Source organism: Marmota flaviventris, chromosome 5 (assembly GCF_047511675.1).
Source record: "Marmota flaviventris isolate mMarFla1 chromosome 5, mMarFla1.hap1, whole genome shotgun sequence".
Taxonomy (NCBI): Eukaryota; Metazoa; Chordata; class Mammalia; order Rodentia; family Sciuridae; genus Marmota; species Marmota flaviventris.
The window spans coordinates 29,622,288-29,641,045 of record NC_092502.1 but is presented as its reverse complement, the minus strand read 5'-3'; the positions used below and the strand labels follow the sequence as shown (position 1 = coordinate 29,641,045).

The window sequence follows — 18,758 nt, the reverse complement described above, 5'->3', positions numbered from 1 at the left end:
CAAATATGGCTGGAAGAACAACACATATCTCAATAATAACCCTAAATGTTAATGGCTTAAACTCACCAATTAAGAGACACAGGCTAGTAGAATGGATCACAAAACAAGACCCAACAATATGCTGCCTACAGGAGACGCATTTGATAGGAAAAGACATACACAGGCTGAAGGTGAAAGGTTGGGAAAACTCATATCACTCATATGGACTTCGGAAACAAGCAGGAGTGTCCATAATCATATCAAATAAAATAGATTTCAAGCCAGAGTTAATCAAAAGGGATAAAGAGGGACACTACATACTGCTCAAGGGAACCATACACCAACAAGACATAACAATCATAAATATATATGCCCCAAACAATGGTGCAGCTATGTTCATCAAACAAACTCTTCTCAAGTTCAAGAGTCTAAAAGACCACCATACAATAATCATGGGAGACTTCAACACACCTCTCTCGCCACTGGACAGATCTTCCAAACAAAAGTTGAATAAGGAAACTATAGAACTCAATAACACAATTAATAACCTAGACTTAATTGACATATATAGAATATACCACCCAACATCAAGCAGTTACACTTTTTTCTCAGCAGCACATGGATCCTTCTCAAAAATAGATCATATATTATGTCACAGGGCAACTCTTAGACAATATAAAGGAGTAGAGATAATACCATGCATCTTATCTGATCATAATGGAATGAAACTGAAAATCAACGATAAAAGAAGGAAGGAAAAAGCATACATCACTTGGAGAATGAACAATAGGTTACTGAATGATCAATGGGTTATAGAAGACATCAAGGAGGAAATTAAAAAATTCGTAGAGATAAATGAAAACACAGACACAACATATCGGAATCTATGGGACACATTGAAAGCAGTTCTAAGAGGAAAATTCATTGCTTGGAGTTCATTCCTTAAAAAAAGAAAAAAACCAACAAATAAATGATCTCATACTTCATCTCAAAATCCTAGAAAAAGAAGAGCAAAATAACAGGAAAAGAAGTAGAAGACAAGAAATAATTAAAATCAGAGCTGAAATTAATGAAATCGAAACAAAAAAACAATTGAAAAAATTGACAAAACTAAAAGTTGGTTCTTTGAAATAATAAACAAAATCGACAGACCCTTAGCCATGCTAGCGAAGAGAAGAAGAGAGAGAACTCAAATTACTAGCATACAGGATGAAAAAGGCAATATCACAACAGACACTTCAGAAATACAGAAGATAATCAAAAATTATTTTGAATCCTTATACTCCAATAAATTAGAAGATAGTGAAGGCATAGATAAATTTCTTAAGTCATATGATCTGCCCAGATTGAGTCAGGAAGATATAGACAACCTAAACAGACCAATATCAATTGAGGAAATAGAAGAAACCATCAAAAGACTACCAACTAAGAAAAGCCCAGGACCGGATGGGTATACAGCAGAGTTTTACAAAACCTTTAAAGAGGAACTAATACCAATACTTTTCAAGCTACTTCAGGAAAAAGAGGGAGAACTTCCAAATTCATTCTATGAGGCCAACATCACCCTGATACCTAAACCAGACAAAGACACTTCAAAGAAAGAAAACTACAGACCAATATCTCTAATGAACCTAGATGCAAAAACCCTCAATAAAATTCTGGCGAATCGGACACAAAAACATATCAAAAAAATTGTGCACCATGATCAAGTAGGATTCATCCCTGGGATGCAAGGCTGGTTCAATATACGGAAATCAATAAATGTTATTCACCACATCAATAGACTTAAAAATAAGAACCATATGATCATCTCGATAGATGCGGAAAAAGCATTCGACAAAGTACAGCATCCCTTTATGTTCAAAACTCTAGAAAAACTACGGATAACAGGAACATACCTCAATATTGTAAAAGCAATGTATGCTAAGCCTCAGGCTAGCATCATTCTGAATGGAGAAAAATTGAAGGCATTCCCTCTAAAATCTGGAACAAGACAGGGATGCCCTCTCTCTCCATTTCTGTTCAACATAGTTCTCAAAACATTGGCCAGAGCAATTAGACAGACGAAAGAAATTAAAGGCATCAAAATAGGAAAAGAAGAACTTAAATGATCACTATTTGCAGTAGACATGATTCTATACCTAGCAGACCCAAAAGGGTCTACAAAGAAACTATTAGAGCTAATAAATGAATTCAGCAAAGTGGCAGGATATAAAATCAACACGCATAAATCAAAGGCATTCCTGTATATCAGCGACAAATCCTCTGAAATGGAAATGAGGACAACCACTCCATTCACAATATCTTCAAAAAAAATAAAATACTTGGGAATCAACCTAACAAAAGAGGTGAAAGACTTATACAATGAAAACTACAGAACCCTAAAGAGAGAAATAGAAGAAGATCTTAGAAGATGGAAAATATACCCTGTTCATGGATAGGCAGAACTAACATCATCAAAATGGCGATATTACCAAAAGTTCTCTATAGGTTTAATGCAATGCCAATCAAAATCCCAACGGCATTTCTTGTAGAAATAGAGAAAGCAATCATGAAATTAATATGGCAATATGAATTTCAGATTGGCAATATGAATTCCAGAATAGCAAAAACAATGCTAAGCAGGAAGTGTGAATCAGGCGGTATAGCGATACCAGACTTCAAACTATACTACAGAGCAATAGTAACAAAAACAGCATGGTACTGGTACCAAAACAGGCGGGTGGACCAATGGTACAGAATAGAGGACACAGAAACCAATCCACAAAACTACAACTATCTTATATTTGATAAAGGGGCTAAAAGCATGCAATGGAGGAAGGATAGCATCTTCAACAAATGGTGCTGGGAAAACTGGAAATCCATATGCAACAAAATGAAACGGAATCCCTTTCTCTCACCATGCACAAAAGTTAATTCAAAATGGATCAAGGAGCTTGATATCAAATCAGAGACACGCCATCTGATAGAAGAAAAAGTTGGCTACAATCTACATACGGTGGGGTCGGGCTCCAAATTCCTCAATAGGACACCCATAGCACAAAAGTTAATAACTAGAATCAACAAATGGGACTTACTCAAACTAAAAAGTTTTTTCTCAGCAAAAGAAACAATAAGAGAGGTAAATAGGGAGCCTACACCCTGGGAACAAATCTTTACTCCTCACACTTCAGATAGAGCCCTAATATCCAGAGTATACAAAGAACTCAAAAAATTAGACAATAAGAAAACAAACAACCCAATCAACAAATGGGCCAAGGACCTGAACAGACACTTCTCAGAGGAGGACATACAGTCAATCAACAAGTACATGAAAAAATGCTCACCATCTCTAGCTGTCAGAGAAATGCAAATCAAAACCACCCTAAGATACCATCTCACTCCAGTAAGATTGGCAGCCATTATGAAGTCAAACAACAACAAGTGCTGGCGAGGATGTGGGGAAAAGGGTACACTTGTACATTGCTGGTGGGACTGCAAATTGGTGCAGCCAATTTGGAAAGCAGTATGGAGATTTCTTGGAAAGCTGGGAATGGAGCCACCATTTGACCCAGCTATTCCCCTTCTCGGTCTATTCCCTAAAGACCTAAAAAGAGCATGCTACAGGGACACTGCTACATCGATGTTCATAGCAGCACAATTCACAATAGCAAGACTGTGGAACCAACCTAGATGCCCTTCAATAGACGAATGGATAAAAAAAATGTGGCATTTATACACAATGGAGTATTACTCTGCATTAAAAAATGACAAAATCATAGAATTTGCAGGGAAATGGATGGCATTAGAGCAGATTATGCTAAGTGAAGCTAGCCAATCCCTAAAAAACAAATGCCAAATGTCTTCTTTGATATAAGGAGAGTAACTAAGAACAGAGTAGGGACGAAGAGCAGAAGAAGATTAACATTAAACAGGGATGAGAGGTGGGAGGGAAAGGGAGAGAGAAGGGAAATTGCATGGAAATGGAAGGAGACCCTCAGAGTTATACAAAAGTACATACAAGAGGAAGTGAGGGGAAGGGGAAAAATAATACAAGGGGGACAAATGAATGTCAGTAGAGGGGGCAGAGAGAGAAGAGGGGAGGGGAGGGGAGGGGGGATAGTAGAGGATAGGAAAGGCAGCAGAACACAACAGACACGAGTATGGCAATATGTAAATCAATGGATGTGTAACTGATGTGATTCTGCAATCTGTATATGGGGTAAAAATGGGAGCTCATAACCCACTTGAATCAAAGTGTGAAATATGATATATCAAGAACTATGCAATGTTTTGAACAGCCAACAATAAAAAATTAAAAAAAAAAAAAAAACATTAAACAGGGATGAGAGGTGGGAGGGAAAGGGAGAGAGAAGGGGAAATTGCATGGAAATGGAAGGAGACCCTCAGGGTTATACAAAAGTACATACAAGAGGAAGTGAGGGGAAAGGGAAAAATAATACAAGGGGGAGAAATGAATGACAGTAGAGGGGGTAGAGAGAGAAGAGGGGAGGGGAGGGGAGGGGAGGGGGGATAGTAGAGGATAGGAAAGGCAGCAGAACACAACAGACACTAGTATGGCAATATGTAAATCAATGGATGTGTAACTGATGTAATTCTGCAATCTGTATATGGGGTAAAAATGGGAGTTCATAACCCACTTGAATCAAAGTGTGAAATATGATATATCAAGAAATTTGTGGGGCTGGGGATGTGGCTCAAGCGGTAGCGCGCTCGCCCGGCATGCGTGCGGCCCGGGTTCGATCCTCAGCACCACATATAAACGAAGATGTTGTGTCCGCCGAGAACTAAAAAATAAATATTAAAAAATTCTCTCTCTCTCTCTCTCTCTCTCATTCTTTCTTTAAAAAAAAAAAGAAATTTGTAATGTTTTGAACAACCAACAATAAAAAATTAAAAACAAATAAAGATATTGTGTCCATCTACAGCTAAAAAAAAAATTTAAAAAAATACTGAAATAAAAATAGGACAGAGATGAAAAGAAAATGATATCCCCCCCTACTAAACAAAAGAATATGAACAAACAAAAGTTACCACTATGCGTATAGTACAATGATAGAGTACTTATTTAACATGAGCAAGGTGCTAGGTTCAATTCTCAGGACCACAGAAATAAACAAATAAGAACAAAAAAACTTTCTAAGGAACTAAAAGAAAGCCAAATCTGCAAAAGTAGATGAATCGCAAGTCCTAGAAATATCTAAGAATTTTTACTAAGTATAAAGGCAGTAAGAGACCTGACCAAACTTTAAATTACTTAGTACTTGAAAAGAGCTGTGATCTCTGCTGGAATTTGTCAATAAAGTTATCTACAATAATCCCTACTTGTTATAATTATGCTTAAGGCAGAAAAGAATGAAAAGCAAAATAGTTTTTACCATATGTTTGCATTTCAAATGAACAAGATTCTTAAAAAGTGCTTTTAAAATGTTCAGTACATGACGCTGCAGGTGTAGCTCAGTGGGAGTGTGCTTGCCTAGCATTAAAGAGACCCTGGGTTCAATCCCCAGCACTGCAAAAATTATATTAAATGTTCAGTATGCTATAGAATCATAAAATATCAGCCCCAGATAATTATTAAAAAATACTACATTACTTAGTCCCACATAATACTTAAGCCTAACTTGTTTTTAGTGACAAATTACACATGTGCCATAAGCATTTTATTTTCTATACCAAAGCATTACCTTGAGCTCTCCTTCCTTCTACTAATTTAAAATGAATAAAATTGGAGTTCCTTACCAGTATTCCCTTCATTCTTATTTGGATACACCAAGGTCAAATGAGATCCACTCATACTTCTCTAAACATAAAGACTTAATCCTCTTCGTTCTTTCAATGTCTAGGTTTCTTATAAGATCCAAGGAATAAAAATTCTATGCTGTTGGTGTTATAGAAGCAACTGTATTTTAGTCATTTTAAGAATTCTGTGACCTTATAAAATGATGCTGATCTTCACACCATTCTCACAAGACAGAACTTGTAAATAAAGACTGTGCTTTCTAAATAAGCACAACAATCTCCCAAATGTGGCAAGATAATTTGCGAACAGTAGATCTTTTAAGAAATGTTTGGTATTCAGAAACCTGACACTTAATAGCTCAAGAGACTCCATTTAACACTTTTAGATGACAAAGTTTATGAACTTAAGGATACACCACAATGGATTTACAGAACAACAATAAAAAAAAAAAATGGGGCTTATTTAATAAGCATTTAGGGTTTTTTTTGGTAGTGCTGAGGACTGAACCCAGGGCCTTGTGCATGCGAGGCAAGTACTCTACAAACTAAGCTATTTCCCCAGCCCCTTAATAATCATATTTTAAAAAATTATTTGACATTAGCTTTTTTCTTAAGTTGTTGATAGATCTTTATTTATTTAAATGTAGTGCTGAGAATCGAACCCAGTACCTCACACATGCTAGGCATGTGTGCTACAGCCGAGCCCCAGCCCAGCTTTTTTTCTTTCTGTTTATCAAAAAGTTGTTTTTTTTTGGGGGGGGGGAGGGTCGTCACTTCACCACTGAACCATATCCACAACTCATTTGGGGGTGTGGGGGCACTGGGGATTGAACTCAGGAGTACAACCACTGAGCCACATACCCAGCCCTATTTTGTATTTTATTTAGAGACAGGGTCTCTCACTGAGTTGCTTAGCACCTCACCATTGCTGAGGCTGGCTTTGAATTTGCAATCCTCCTGCCTCAGCTTCCCAAGTCACTGGAGTAAGAGGCCTGGGCCTCCCCACCATTCTAAAAAGTTTTTTCTTGAGTTTTGTTTCTTTTCCTTTTCAAGATAATTGTTTTTGTCATAACAAAGATGACATAATCAGGGCTAGGGCTGGGGCTGGGACTCACGGTGGCACACTTGCCTGGCATGTGTGAGGCACTAGGTTCAATGCTCAGTGTTAGAACAAAGAGACCAAGCTGGACGCAAACTTCACAGATCATTTCAGCCTTTATTGAGAAACAGGATTACACCTAGGGGAATGAACCCACCTTCCTGGTGGAAAATGAGCCACTGAACAAATGAAGGGACTGGGCTTATGTAGATTATACTGAGAGGTGACTTAATTAATGAGCATGTCAGCTTGAGCACTCAGGAATTTGGGGTCTGTTTCACTGGGTGAAATGGGAGGAACTCTAGGGTCAGCAGTCAATCTCTGGGATTTATGTTACTGGACCTGATGGAGGGCCTGAGGTCAGTGGTTGGTATCTGGAAAGGATTTGTTTACGGAAAGATTAATGCTTTGGCCTCTTCCCAGAGACTGCCTTTCTAGGTTTGATAGACACCTCTTCCGCAGGGTTTGTTTTAATACTGGAAAAGAATGTATTGGAAAAGGATCAATGCTCTCAATGTATGGCTTTCCTTCCCACTCCCCTTCTACAAGGTCTCACTATTTGGGGGGTTTGTCATTTTCCGTATCTAATACTCAGCACCACATAAATAAAAGTCTATCAACAAATTTAAAAAAAATATTTAAGATAATATAATCAGTGTTTCTTGACTTTATAGTTGCACGCTGACTGTTCCGTAAGCATCACAGATTATATGTTCCATAATGGTTTACAACATGGAATGTGCTTACCTGTGCTAAATTTTTTTTTGCTAGAATAGAAGGAAAAAAAAAACTACAACTGTTATTTTCACTTTTCATCATTTTAAGGTCTCCCAATTCAGACTGACCTGTGGGCTATTAATTATTTCTACAAGAGCTACCAAAACACAGAAAGTAGAAAATGAATTATATTAATGCTTAACCATACTTGAAACTAAATACAAAAATGAAAAGATGTTATAACATAATACCTTCACTTGAATCTGCTTTGATTTGTCTAAATGTCTTTAGAAGAATGTGAAAGACTGATCTTTTACTATAACATAAATAGAATACGCTGAAGAACAAAAGTGTAGAAGGGCTCAACTAGGGAATTTTATTTCAAGAAATCTCTTTGTTTATAACCCTGGGGCTTAAAAATCTAAGCCAGTATTACTGTCAACTCTCATATTAAAATGCAAGACAATACAAAACTAAACTTCAAAGAGATATTACTAGTCTTCCCCTAATTATACAAATTTTAAAGTATGAAAATACCATATGTTGATGAGGATATGTCAAAATGAAACATTCAAATTGCCGTTGGGAATGTAAATGGTAACACCAAATTTTTAAACAACATGGTCTTCATGATAAAAGTGAACATCCTTAAACTTTAGAGCCAGTAATTTTAGAGCCAGAAATTCACACACACAATCTCCAGGCTACAAATGCACAAAATAAAATATTATAGGGGTAAGCCTATAATACTGGCGATTCTGGAGGCTGAGGCTTATAAGATTTCTTTATGGCTGAGTTCCAAGGTTAAGGTCAGCCTTAGCAACTTAGGAGGCCCTGTCTCAAAATAAGAAATAAAAAGGACTGGGATAGTATAGCTCTATGGTAGAGTACCCCTGAGTTCAATCCCCAATCAAAGAGAAAGAAAAAGAAAATCAAACAAACAAACACACAAAACAGCATTGTTCACAGTTCTACACCCATAGCAAGGATCTAACTGGAAAGGACACCAGAGGCTCCTGGAGTTTGTCCTATTTCTTGAGTAATTACTACTTCACAATATATTTGTGTCCTAAAAATTTACTGCACTGTATATTTACACGTAAAACAAACCCTTTTAAATTAAGCAAGTTAAGAAGACTCCGTCCCAAAATAAAAATAAAAAGAGCTGGGTATATGGCTCAGTGGTCAAGAGCCCCTAGGTTCAATCCCTGGAAGCAAAACAACAAAAAACTCATTCTTTTGGTATCTTAACAGTATTGCAGTTGATTTGAGTCCTCATCTTCAAGAGATGATTACTAAATGTTCATTGGTAAAGTTACATAACAATTTGAGTTTGAATTTGAAATAATACAGGAAAGGGAAAAGTAGACGGTACAAGATAAAGATAAGACTTGATATTATCAAAGCTAAGAAATGGGGTTCATTATACTATTGCCTATTTTTAAATGTTTAAAAGTTTTCATTAAGTTCAAATTTTAAAAGCCTTGGGCTAGAGATGTAGCTCAGTGGTTGAGTGCTTGCTTAGCATTGGAGGCTCTGGGTTCAATTCCTAACCCCACAAATTATCACTGCTGTCCGCTGACAACTCATTTTTTTAAAAATTAAATTGCACCAGACATAGTGGTGCACACCTGTAATCCTATAGACTTGGGAGGCTAAGGAATGAGGATAGTAAGTTTGAGGTGAGCCTCAACAGCTAAGCAAGATCTTAGTCTCAAAATAAAAGATAAAAGGGAGGCAGATGTAGCTCAGCTGGGTAGCTGCAAGGCAGCAACCATCTAATTTAAAATTTCAGTTGTATCTAGCAACACCAATTCAGCATTTATAGTTAAGTAAAAAGTTTTGGATTACTAAGACTCAAAACACTGGACACTATTATACTGTGTATTGTACTGTGTTAACATAAACGAGTAGGAAGAGAAAAATGATTCCTAAGCTACTACTCAGAAAAATGCTTTCTATTTTCTCCCCAGTATTGGGCAGTTCCTTTTTCACACATGGAATGTGCAAGAGCAAGGGGTAATAAAACATGAGTAGGAGAGCTGGCATGCAGCACTCAGCTTCAGTAAATACTTCAGAAATAAGATGACAATCTGCTTTCAGAAACAGCAGTCTTGATGCTGCCAACCATAAGAGCAAACATATGGCTTTATAAAACTTAAGAGACATTCTTTAAATCTGTTTGCTGACGCCAAGAGCATTTTATTCTTCCATTATAGTGACCACACAGCCCGTGAAGTTCTATGTACTTTTTCTCAGAAGTCAAAAATGTAAAGAAATCAGATGTCCGTGGAATCTGGAGAAATATTTAACATAAGTATGTATTTATTAAAAATAACTGACATGTTAAATGTGGTATGCAAAACACTCAATTGCAATGTCTTTCTGTGAAGAAAATGTATTTCTGATATCTTATAACCTCAAGGCCTCATGCTCCAGCTACTTAATTCCTAATGTGTCTATTTTAGCTATGAGCGAATATAGTATACCTCTATCACATTCCTGAATATAATTTACTTTACTGTGATAACTGGCAATAAATCAATCAATCTTTAAAACTATGGCAATCTGACCTCTGGCAGATTGACTGTCTGGCACATAAGACACTTGGAAATCATCACTTCTATCCATACAAGTGTTGAACAAATTGAAAACCAACAACTCTTCTCAGATCCACCAGAGACATGTTCATAGAGAAAATGGCTGTTCCAAAGGGATGTCTTGAAGAGACAGGTGGTGGGTACAGTCACAAACTACCACAGCAGAAGCTGCCACAGGTTCTAGTACTTAAGTAGGAAAGCCTAAACTCAATGGTTGGGTTTGTAGCTCATTGGTAGAGCACTTTGCCTATCATGTGTGAGGCACTGGGCTTGGTTCTTAGCATCACATATAAACAGACAGATAAATGGATAAATGCTCACTGACCACTAAAAAAAAATTACAAAAAAAAGAAAAAAGAACAAAAGCCTGAATTCCAATAGATGTACTGCTGGCAACTCAATATGGACAAGTTTGAGAATTAACAACTCCAGCGGGGTAGGCAGTCTGGCAGGGACCCCTACACATATGGGGTAATCATCATCAAGAACGGCACCAGATTCCTGCAATGGAGTTAGGAGAAAAATCCCCTGGGTTTCAACAAAAGTGGTGAAAGACAGCCATGTTGAAATAAGGCACAGCAATCTGTTCTTAACAAGGCCTGCCCTCAAGAGCAACTATCTTACCAAAACCTAACCAACTGGAGTTTTTACCAGAAACTACCTACCTTGGGGGAAGGGAAATGCTCATCTCTAATCCTTTCTAGTCTCTTTTGTGTCACCTAAGAGATTAGGGGGGAAAAAAACTGAGAAGCACTCCGTGGAAGTCATAGTTCAGTGGCCCAGGCTCACTCAGAATGAGATCTAATCTTAGCACTATGTAATGCTCTGCTCCCTACACCTTACAACCACATCTACAGGGCTCCTGAATAACGGATTACAAATGAAACAACTAAACACCCACACCTTATTTAAGAAGAGGTCTCAAGGAAAACCCGAAGACAAAGGAGGCCAAAACAAGAACACTGGAGGAAATTTTATCCTCTGACACCTACAGCTATACCAAATAGTATAAGGGCCTAACCTATAGCCAGACAGGTATAAAACCTCACACTAAAGGATCATTTACCTTGGTTCCTTTCATCCTATATGTCATGTTCAACATAAAATTACAAGGCATACCCACCTTCCAAAACATGTGGTAAGAGGACTCAAATGTCTCACAAACGTTTTAAAAACAGTGTTAAAAACACATTCTTTGATGATACCATATATTATAAACTATACACAATAACTGATATGTATGTGCAGTCATTAAAAATGCCCAAAGATATTCTTTCATTTCATGATTAAGTATTAGGATTTTTCCTATTAAAGTCAGGTTAAACAAGAATATTCAACATTGCTAACACTATTTGATGTCATAGTGCAGGTCCCAGATAATGAAGGAGAAAAGGCTTAGATATCAGAAACAACTAAAACAATCACTATCTGGAAATATTTAGAGGACAAATTGAATCAATTAAAGTACTATTAAACTCATTTAAGTGTTTTAATGAGTCTGGATAAAAAAAATAGCACTTAGAAATTGTGAGCTTCCTACAAACTAGTAATTAGGAAAAATAACAGAAAAGCAGAAATTCAGAATAAAAATCCATAAAACATCTACAACAAATCTAACAAGAAATGTGCAAACTAATATGACGAAATCTTAATCTTAAAACTTCACTAAGAAAGGAACTGGGGCTGTGCCTCAGTGGCAGAGTGCTTGCCTAGCACAATGTGAGGCACTAGGTTCAACTATATAAAAATAAAATAAAGACATACAAATAAAATAAATACACTGTCCATCTACAACTATCAAAAAAAATTTTTTAAAAACTTCACTGAAAGAACATAAAACGTCTACATAAATGAAGATATAAGCCATGCCTTTCTGTGGGATTACTAAAAATTCAAAACATGTCCATTTCTACCTAATTCCTCTCAACTCAATGCAATCTTTAAAACAGCCATAAGATTTTAAAATATGGCCAGGGGCAGTGGCACACGCCTCTAATCTCAGCAGCTCCAGAGGCTGAGATGGGAGAATAGTGAGCTCAAAGCCAGCCTCAGCAAAAGCGAGGCACTAAGCAACTTAGTGAGACCCTGTCTCTAAATAAAATGCAAAATAGGGCTGGAGATGTGGCTCAGTGGTTGAGTGCCCCTGAGTTCAATCCCTGCTACCCAAAAAGAAGCAAACAAATAAATAAAAAATAAAATATGCATTATGCAGTATCTCATATGAAGAAAAATATGAAAAATAACATAATGAGGAAACATGTAACCATAATCCACCTTCCCAAAAAACAAAAACAACAACAACAAAAAAAAAAAAACAAAAAAGACATTACCAATACAGTCAAAAAAGACTTCCCTATGAAAGCAAAACATACTAGGTAATGATAACAATTAAAACAGTATGGGGTTGGGGATTTGGCTCAAGCGGTAGCGCGCTCGCCTGGCATGCGTGCGGTCCAGGTTCGATCCTCAGCACCACATACAAACAAAGATGTTGTATCCGCCGAAAACTAAAAAATAAATATTAAAAAATTCTCTCTCTCTCTCTCAAACAAACAAACAGTATGGGGGGCTGGGGGGTTGTAGTTCAGTGGTAGAGCATTTGCCATGTGGGAGGCACTGGGCTCGATCCTCAGCACCACATAAAAATAAATAATAAAACAAAAAGGTATTGTGTTCATGTACAACTAAAAACAATTAAAAAAAACAGTATAGGAGGGGCTGGGGCTGTAGCTCAGTGGCAGAGCACTTGAGGTATGAGGCACTGGGTTTGGTCCTTAGCACCACATAACTAATTAATAAATGAATAAAAATAAATAAATAAGTAAATAAATAAATGCTTTCCATCTGCAACTACCAAAAAAACCCGACAGTATGAGAAGCCAGGCATGATGCTACATACCTAGCCCCAACTATTCAAGAGGCTGAAGAAACATTTTTTATTTATTTTTATGTGGTGCTGAGGATTTGCCTTACATGTGCTAGGCAAATGCTCTACCACTGAGCTACATCCCCAGCCCAGGAAGGATATCTTGAGCTAATAGGTGTGAGACATACCTGGGCATAATGATGGAGGAAAAAACCAACAACCAAAACTCTTCTCAGATCCATCAGAGACGTGTTCATAGAGAAAATGGCAGTACAGGAGGCCAGCTTAGCTAGCACGAACAAGAACCTGTGTTTGAACCCTAGTACGTGTGTGCACACACACAAAATAGTATGGCAGTGCCATTAATAAACTGTTTTTAAGATATCTGATTAGCATGTAAAAAGTTTCAGTCTCCCTCACACCACATTAAAGTCCATCTTCCATTCTGTATTGATCAAAGAGCTAAATGTAAGAAACTTTAAATTATTAAAGTAGAATAAGAAGACAGCGCAGCAGGTCTTTAAAATATTATAATAAAGGTATTCTTAAGGAAAACTTGTCTATCATAAAATATGCCATAATGCTATAGAAACAAGCTGAGAGATACTGAGAGAAACACTTACAATACATAGGGTTATTAACCACAGCACATTTGAAGCTATAAAAATAGACAAAGTCAAACAATCCATCTAAAAATTATAAAGACTATCAATAGACAATTTGATGAAAGAAGAAACATACAAATTTACACTAAATATATGAAAAAGATTTTTAACCTCTCTACTAACCTGGTAAGTACAAATTAAAATAACACATTACAAATATAATAAGTATCAACAGAAAAATTAAATGTGCGACCATATGGTTATGTCAAAAATACTACAAATGCTGTAATGATGGAAATTAATAAAACTTATATAAATACATACATATATATTAACTAAGAGAAATAAATACCAAATCTCTAAAAGGTGAATCACTGAGATTGGAGAAGCAAATAAAAAAGATTATTCTCATTTTTAATTTTTTAATTTTTCTCTTTTGTCTGCCCTGTATAAATTTTTCTTTCTCTCTCTCTCTCTTTTTTTTTTTTTTGGTGGGGGTGGAGGTGGTACCAGGAATTAAACCCAGGGGCCCTTTACCACTGAACCACATCCCCAGCCCTTTTTATTTTGAGACAAGAGTCACATTAAGTTGCTTAAAGCCTCACTAAGTTGCTGAGGCTGGCCTCAAATTTGCAATCCTGTCTTAGCCTCCCAAGTCACTGCAATTACAGGTATGTACCACCACATCCAGCTACACTGTATGAATCTTTATTGTAAGAATTCATTTATGTATTATATGTGCAATTATATTTTTTAATTTAACCCTCATCTTCCTTTTGTATTGTTACAAAACTGAGTAGAGTATGGTAGCACACACTGTCATCCCAGCTACTCAGGAAGTGGATGGCAAGTTTGAGGCCAACCTGGGCAACTTGAACCCTGTCTCAAAAGAAAAAATAAGAAAAGTTGGGAGTATAGCACAGTGGTAGAGTACTTGATTAGCATGTGCAAGGCCTTGGGTTTGATCTGTAGCACCCCAAAACAAATAACAACCCTAAAAAAACCAACAATGAATACACTTACTCAGCTAGCCAGCCAGCCAGACAGCTGGTATGTACACCTACATTCGCCAAGGTAGAATAATTAATTCTGAAGACACAAAGTGATATGATCACGTTCCTAAAGAATTCAGAATGTGGTGGGACTGCATAACAGTTATTCACTATGCAAAAGGCTCTGGGCTGTAGGAATACAGATGAGGTATTATCTAAGTTAGGGGAAAGCTGGGAAAGATTTTACAAAGGTAACTGATAACTTCTGATTAGGCATCTTCAAAGACAAACAATAATTTGGGGGTTGTCAGGCAGGGTTTTGGTAGAATATGTGCACAGGTAAGAAGGCACAAAAGTGTGGCATATGTGATGAATCAACCAAAACCACTTACCATCCCAATACCGTGAGCAAAAAAAGTATGTTATCAACTGAAAAGTAAGGATAATGGCACCTTCCTCAGAGGGTTGCTGTGATTCAAAATAAGACGGTATGTTGAGAAGCATATGAAGGGAACTTGGCTGCTATCATCTTCCACCCACTGATGTCAAAGCCTGACCTGGCTGCTTGGCCTCAGGCTGTTGTCTCCTTTTCCTCTCACTGTTCCTCCAGAAGCTGTCTATGTATGGGAACACCACAAGCTGTCCAGTCATATACAATGATCTAGCACAGTTCTTAACACATCGTATTTACTCAAAACACATTAATCTCTCTTTTTAAACAGATGTTTGGAGTTACACAGAACTATTCTTGGCAATACCCCTAGAATTGTCCTGCAATTGCTCTGAGGGTCCCAAGTCTCAGTTTGAGTATATTTAAGAAGCACCCCACCCACTCTATACAAACATTACTTCATACTTACAGGCTGAGGCTGTTCTGCAATACAGCAGTTGAAACACAACCAGAATTCACTCATGCTTACAGGCCAAGGTATAAATGAGCACCAATGAAGGTTCCAAATCTCACTTCAGGAAGCTCCACAAAGTATGATCCTCAATGTGATGAATATTCAATCAAAACAAAAATTGTATTTCACTGCCTTTGTTCTTGGAAGTCAAGTATCTTATATATAGTCAGTGTAAGAAAAAAGTCAGATTGTTTCCTTTTCTTTGCTTCTGGTTCTACAGAGACTTGTTTCTGAACCAGCAGGAAGGTACAAAATTGCTCTCCTGACCCAGGGCCTATAACAGGTAGTCTAGGAAAAAAAAGAAAGAAAACATGAAAGTAAGTTAACGTTATTTAAACTTAGAAGCTCTTATTTCTTAAATCTGTGATAAAATTAAGAGTAAATATACCCAAAAGAGTAAACAATGAAAACCTTTTAACAAATGGATACTCATTCAACAAATTATCTTTTAATTAATTCTTGAATGTCAAATGTTATAGTGAAAACAGAAAACCTTGCCTTCCTGCTGAATTCCACTTTATATATAAAAGTATTAATTATTTTACTGTTTTTAAATCACTAATTAGAACATTATGATTACTGTACATAAGTCTGTTTCCAAGAAGAAACACTGATCAACATTTTCATGTTCCTTCAGTTCTCATAGACAATCACCAAGTGACAGCAATCAACTCTAAGAAGATAATCAAGGAGGTATGGTTCATCAAAAAACTAAAATTATCACCTTATCCACTGAAATTAGAATTATACACAAAAGTTGGACAGGGGTTAAGTTAGCTTCCTTCTGTGAATTGAGTCAGTAGATCCCCACCTCCACCAGAATGAATATCAGTCAAGACACTTTATGTCTGCTATGTCAAACACAATCCTTGTCAGGCAATTTTCTAACTGGAATTGGACAAAGAGTGGACCTACTTCTGATTTACAATTGTCACAATAATGACTTTGGTGAGCCATGATCCACCCTCATATAGAAGACAGTTCTGACAGGGCTAAGGATGCAGCTAGTAGTAGAGCCTAGTATGTACAAGACTCTGAGTTCAATCCCCAGCACCACAAAAAATAAATAAGTAAACTAAATTTCTGGGATCTTTTTTTTTTTTTTTAGTCACAGTACAAGTTTAATGTCTTTTCAGTACAATGCAATCCTTTCTTGGCAGAAAAAATGGCCTCACTGGGTAAGTTAATTTAATTTCCTAACTATGATGACTACAGAGGTATTGCAGGATATATAAATACTGATAAGCAGAGACAAAAGAGAAGAAGCCCAAAGCGGTTCCTGTAATCCCTAAGACCAGTTACACCCATGCACCTGAAGTTTGTTTGGGAGGTAATGTCTCTCCCTTTTTAGCCCAAAGCTAAAAGTGATCCATATCACTTTTATTCTCCTATGACAGTCAAGTGAAGATGTCCAACAGACAACTGGATATACAGATCTGAAGCCAAGAGAAGTTTCAGAATCAGCAGCGTATCTGCTTTAGCAGATTGACTAAAGCAATGATGATAATATAGGGGAAATAGTAGCAAGAGAAGCAAAGAAGTCTTAACAGAAAACTGAGAAATAACTAATTTATGTGAGGCAGAGAAAGAGAAGTCCACAAAGAGGCTGGGTATTACCAGAGAGAGAAAAAAAGAAAAGTAATTAAATGTGGTTATCACTGGAGTCTTTTCCAAGGAGGAAGTAGGTAACAGGATTAACTGCCACTGTGATAGGAGAACTGTCCATTAGATTGTGTAGTAAAAAGATATTTAGTGGTCCTGGCCACCAACGTGAAAAAGCACGAGCAGAATTCAGATTACACTAGCTTGACATATAAGTGAAAGCTAATCAGCAGAGTCAACAAGTAGAGGCAATGTTTTCAAGAAGAATGGTTAAAAAGAATAAAGAATAAAGGTTAAAAAGAATAAAAGAATAAAGGTTAAAAAGGTAGGCAGAGTGAAGAAAAACAGCCATCCTTGAAATGAAAAGATCAAAGTCTACTTCATTCAATTATTCAAAGGGATGTTAACATTTTTGCCAAAAATGGAGAAATATAAATCACATATTCATAAATGTTTGAAAGAAATCTCATACATTTAGAAGATGTGCCCGCTATAAACCATTAACAACCATATTATAGTATCACAGAACCCTAAATATTAAGCAAAATGAATTTCTCCCTTTTTTGCTGAACAATGCCATGACTCTTTAAACTTTAAGAACAGATTTTTATATTTGTGTAGATGAAGATCTTTAGTGAAGATAAGTGAACACATACTCAATGTCAAAGATGTGAACAAAAAGGCATAAATTCTGCACCATGATTTGACAAGAGTCCTATCATGCTATATAGGAAATGAGATGTTAAAATTAAAACATGTTCAAAGATAAACAGAAGAAAGAAAAATCTACATTCCTGCCATAATTAGAATTTAGAGCCTGGAATGCCTATTTTAAGCAGGATGAACAATCCTTTTTCAACCAAAGTCTAAATCCAGGAAGAGGCTGGCTTTGTCCACTAAATTAGGTAAATAGTCTGAGGTTTTATTAGCTCAAAAGACTATATACTTCACTTATTCCTCTAACCAATCTTGTAAGATGGAATATAAGAGGAAATAGCCAACTTCACAAAATCAGCATACTTGACACACTGGGTTCAATCTCCAGTTTCATTAAATAAAAAAACACACATCAGTATCCAGTGTAGCTCTATTATTTTAATTAAATCTATTTTTTAACTGATACATAAAAACATAAAAAGTATACATATTGTCTGGATGCAGTGGCACACACCTGTAATCCTTGTGAACTGACAGGCTGAGGCAGGAGGATTCCAAGTATGTGGCCAGTCTCAGCAACTTAGAGAAGCCCTAAGCCACTTAGTGAGACCCTGTCTCAAAATAAAAAATAAAAAAGGATAGGGATATAGCTCAGTAGTAAAGCATCCCTGAGTTCAATCTACAGTACTGAAAATACATACATACATACATACATGTTAATGGCACAACATGTAATTTTTTTTAAAATTTTTTGTAGTTGTACACAATTTATTTTTTGTAGTTGTACACAATCACTTTATCTTATTTATTTATTTGTATGTGGTGCTGAGGATTGAACCCAGGACCTTGCACATGTAAGGCAAGCACTCTACCACTAGGCCACACCCCCAGCCCCAACATGTAATTTTTGATACATGTACACCTTGTATGTTTAAACATACTTATGCCTCATTTACTATTCCTTTATGAAGAAAATTATCAAAATCCTTTCTTC

General features: G+C 36.6%; 1 protein-coding gene across 1 annotated transcript in view; it reads right to left on the bottom strand.

The window, feature by feature from the left end:
* The window catches only part of Cdc42se2 (CDC42 small effector 2), a 95,014-nt gene that overhangs the window by 23,216 nt on the left and 53,040 nt on the right, over positions 1-18,758 (bottom strand). Inside the window, exon 3 of the mRNA XM_027954782.2 lies at positions 15,461-15,793. Coding sequence (XP_027810583.1) covers positions 15,461-15,514 — 54 coding nt within the window. The 5' untranslated portion in view covers positions 15,515-15,793. The remainder of the gene's footprint in view (positions 1-15,460; positions 15,794-18,758) is intronic.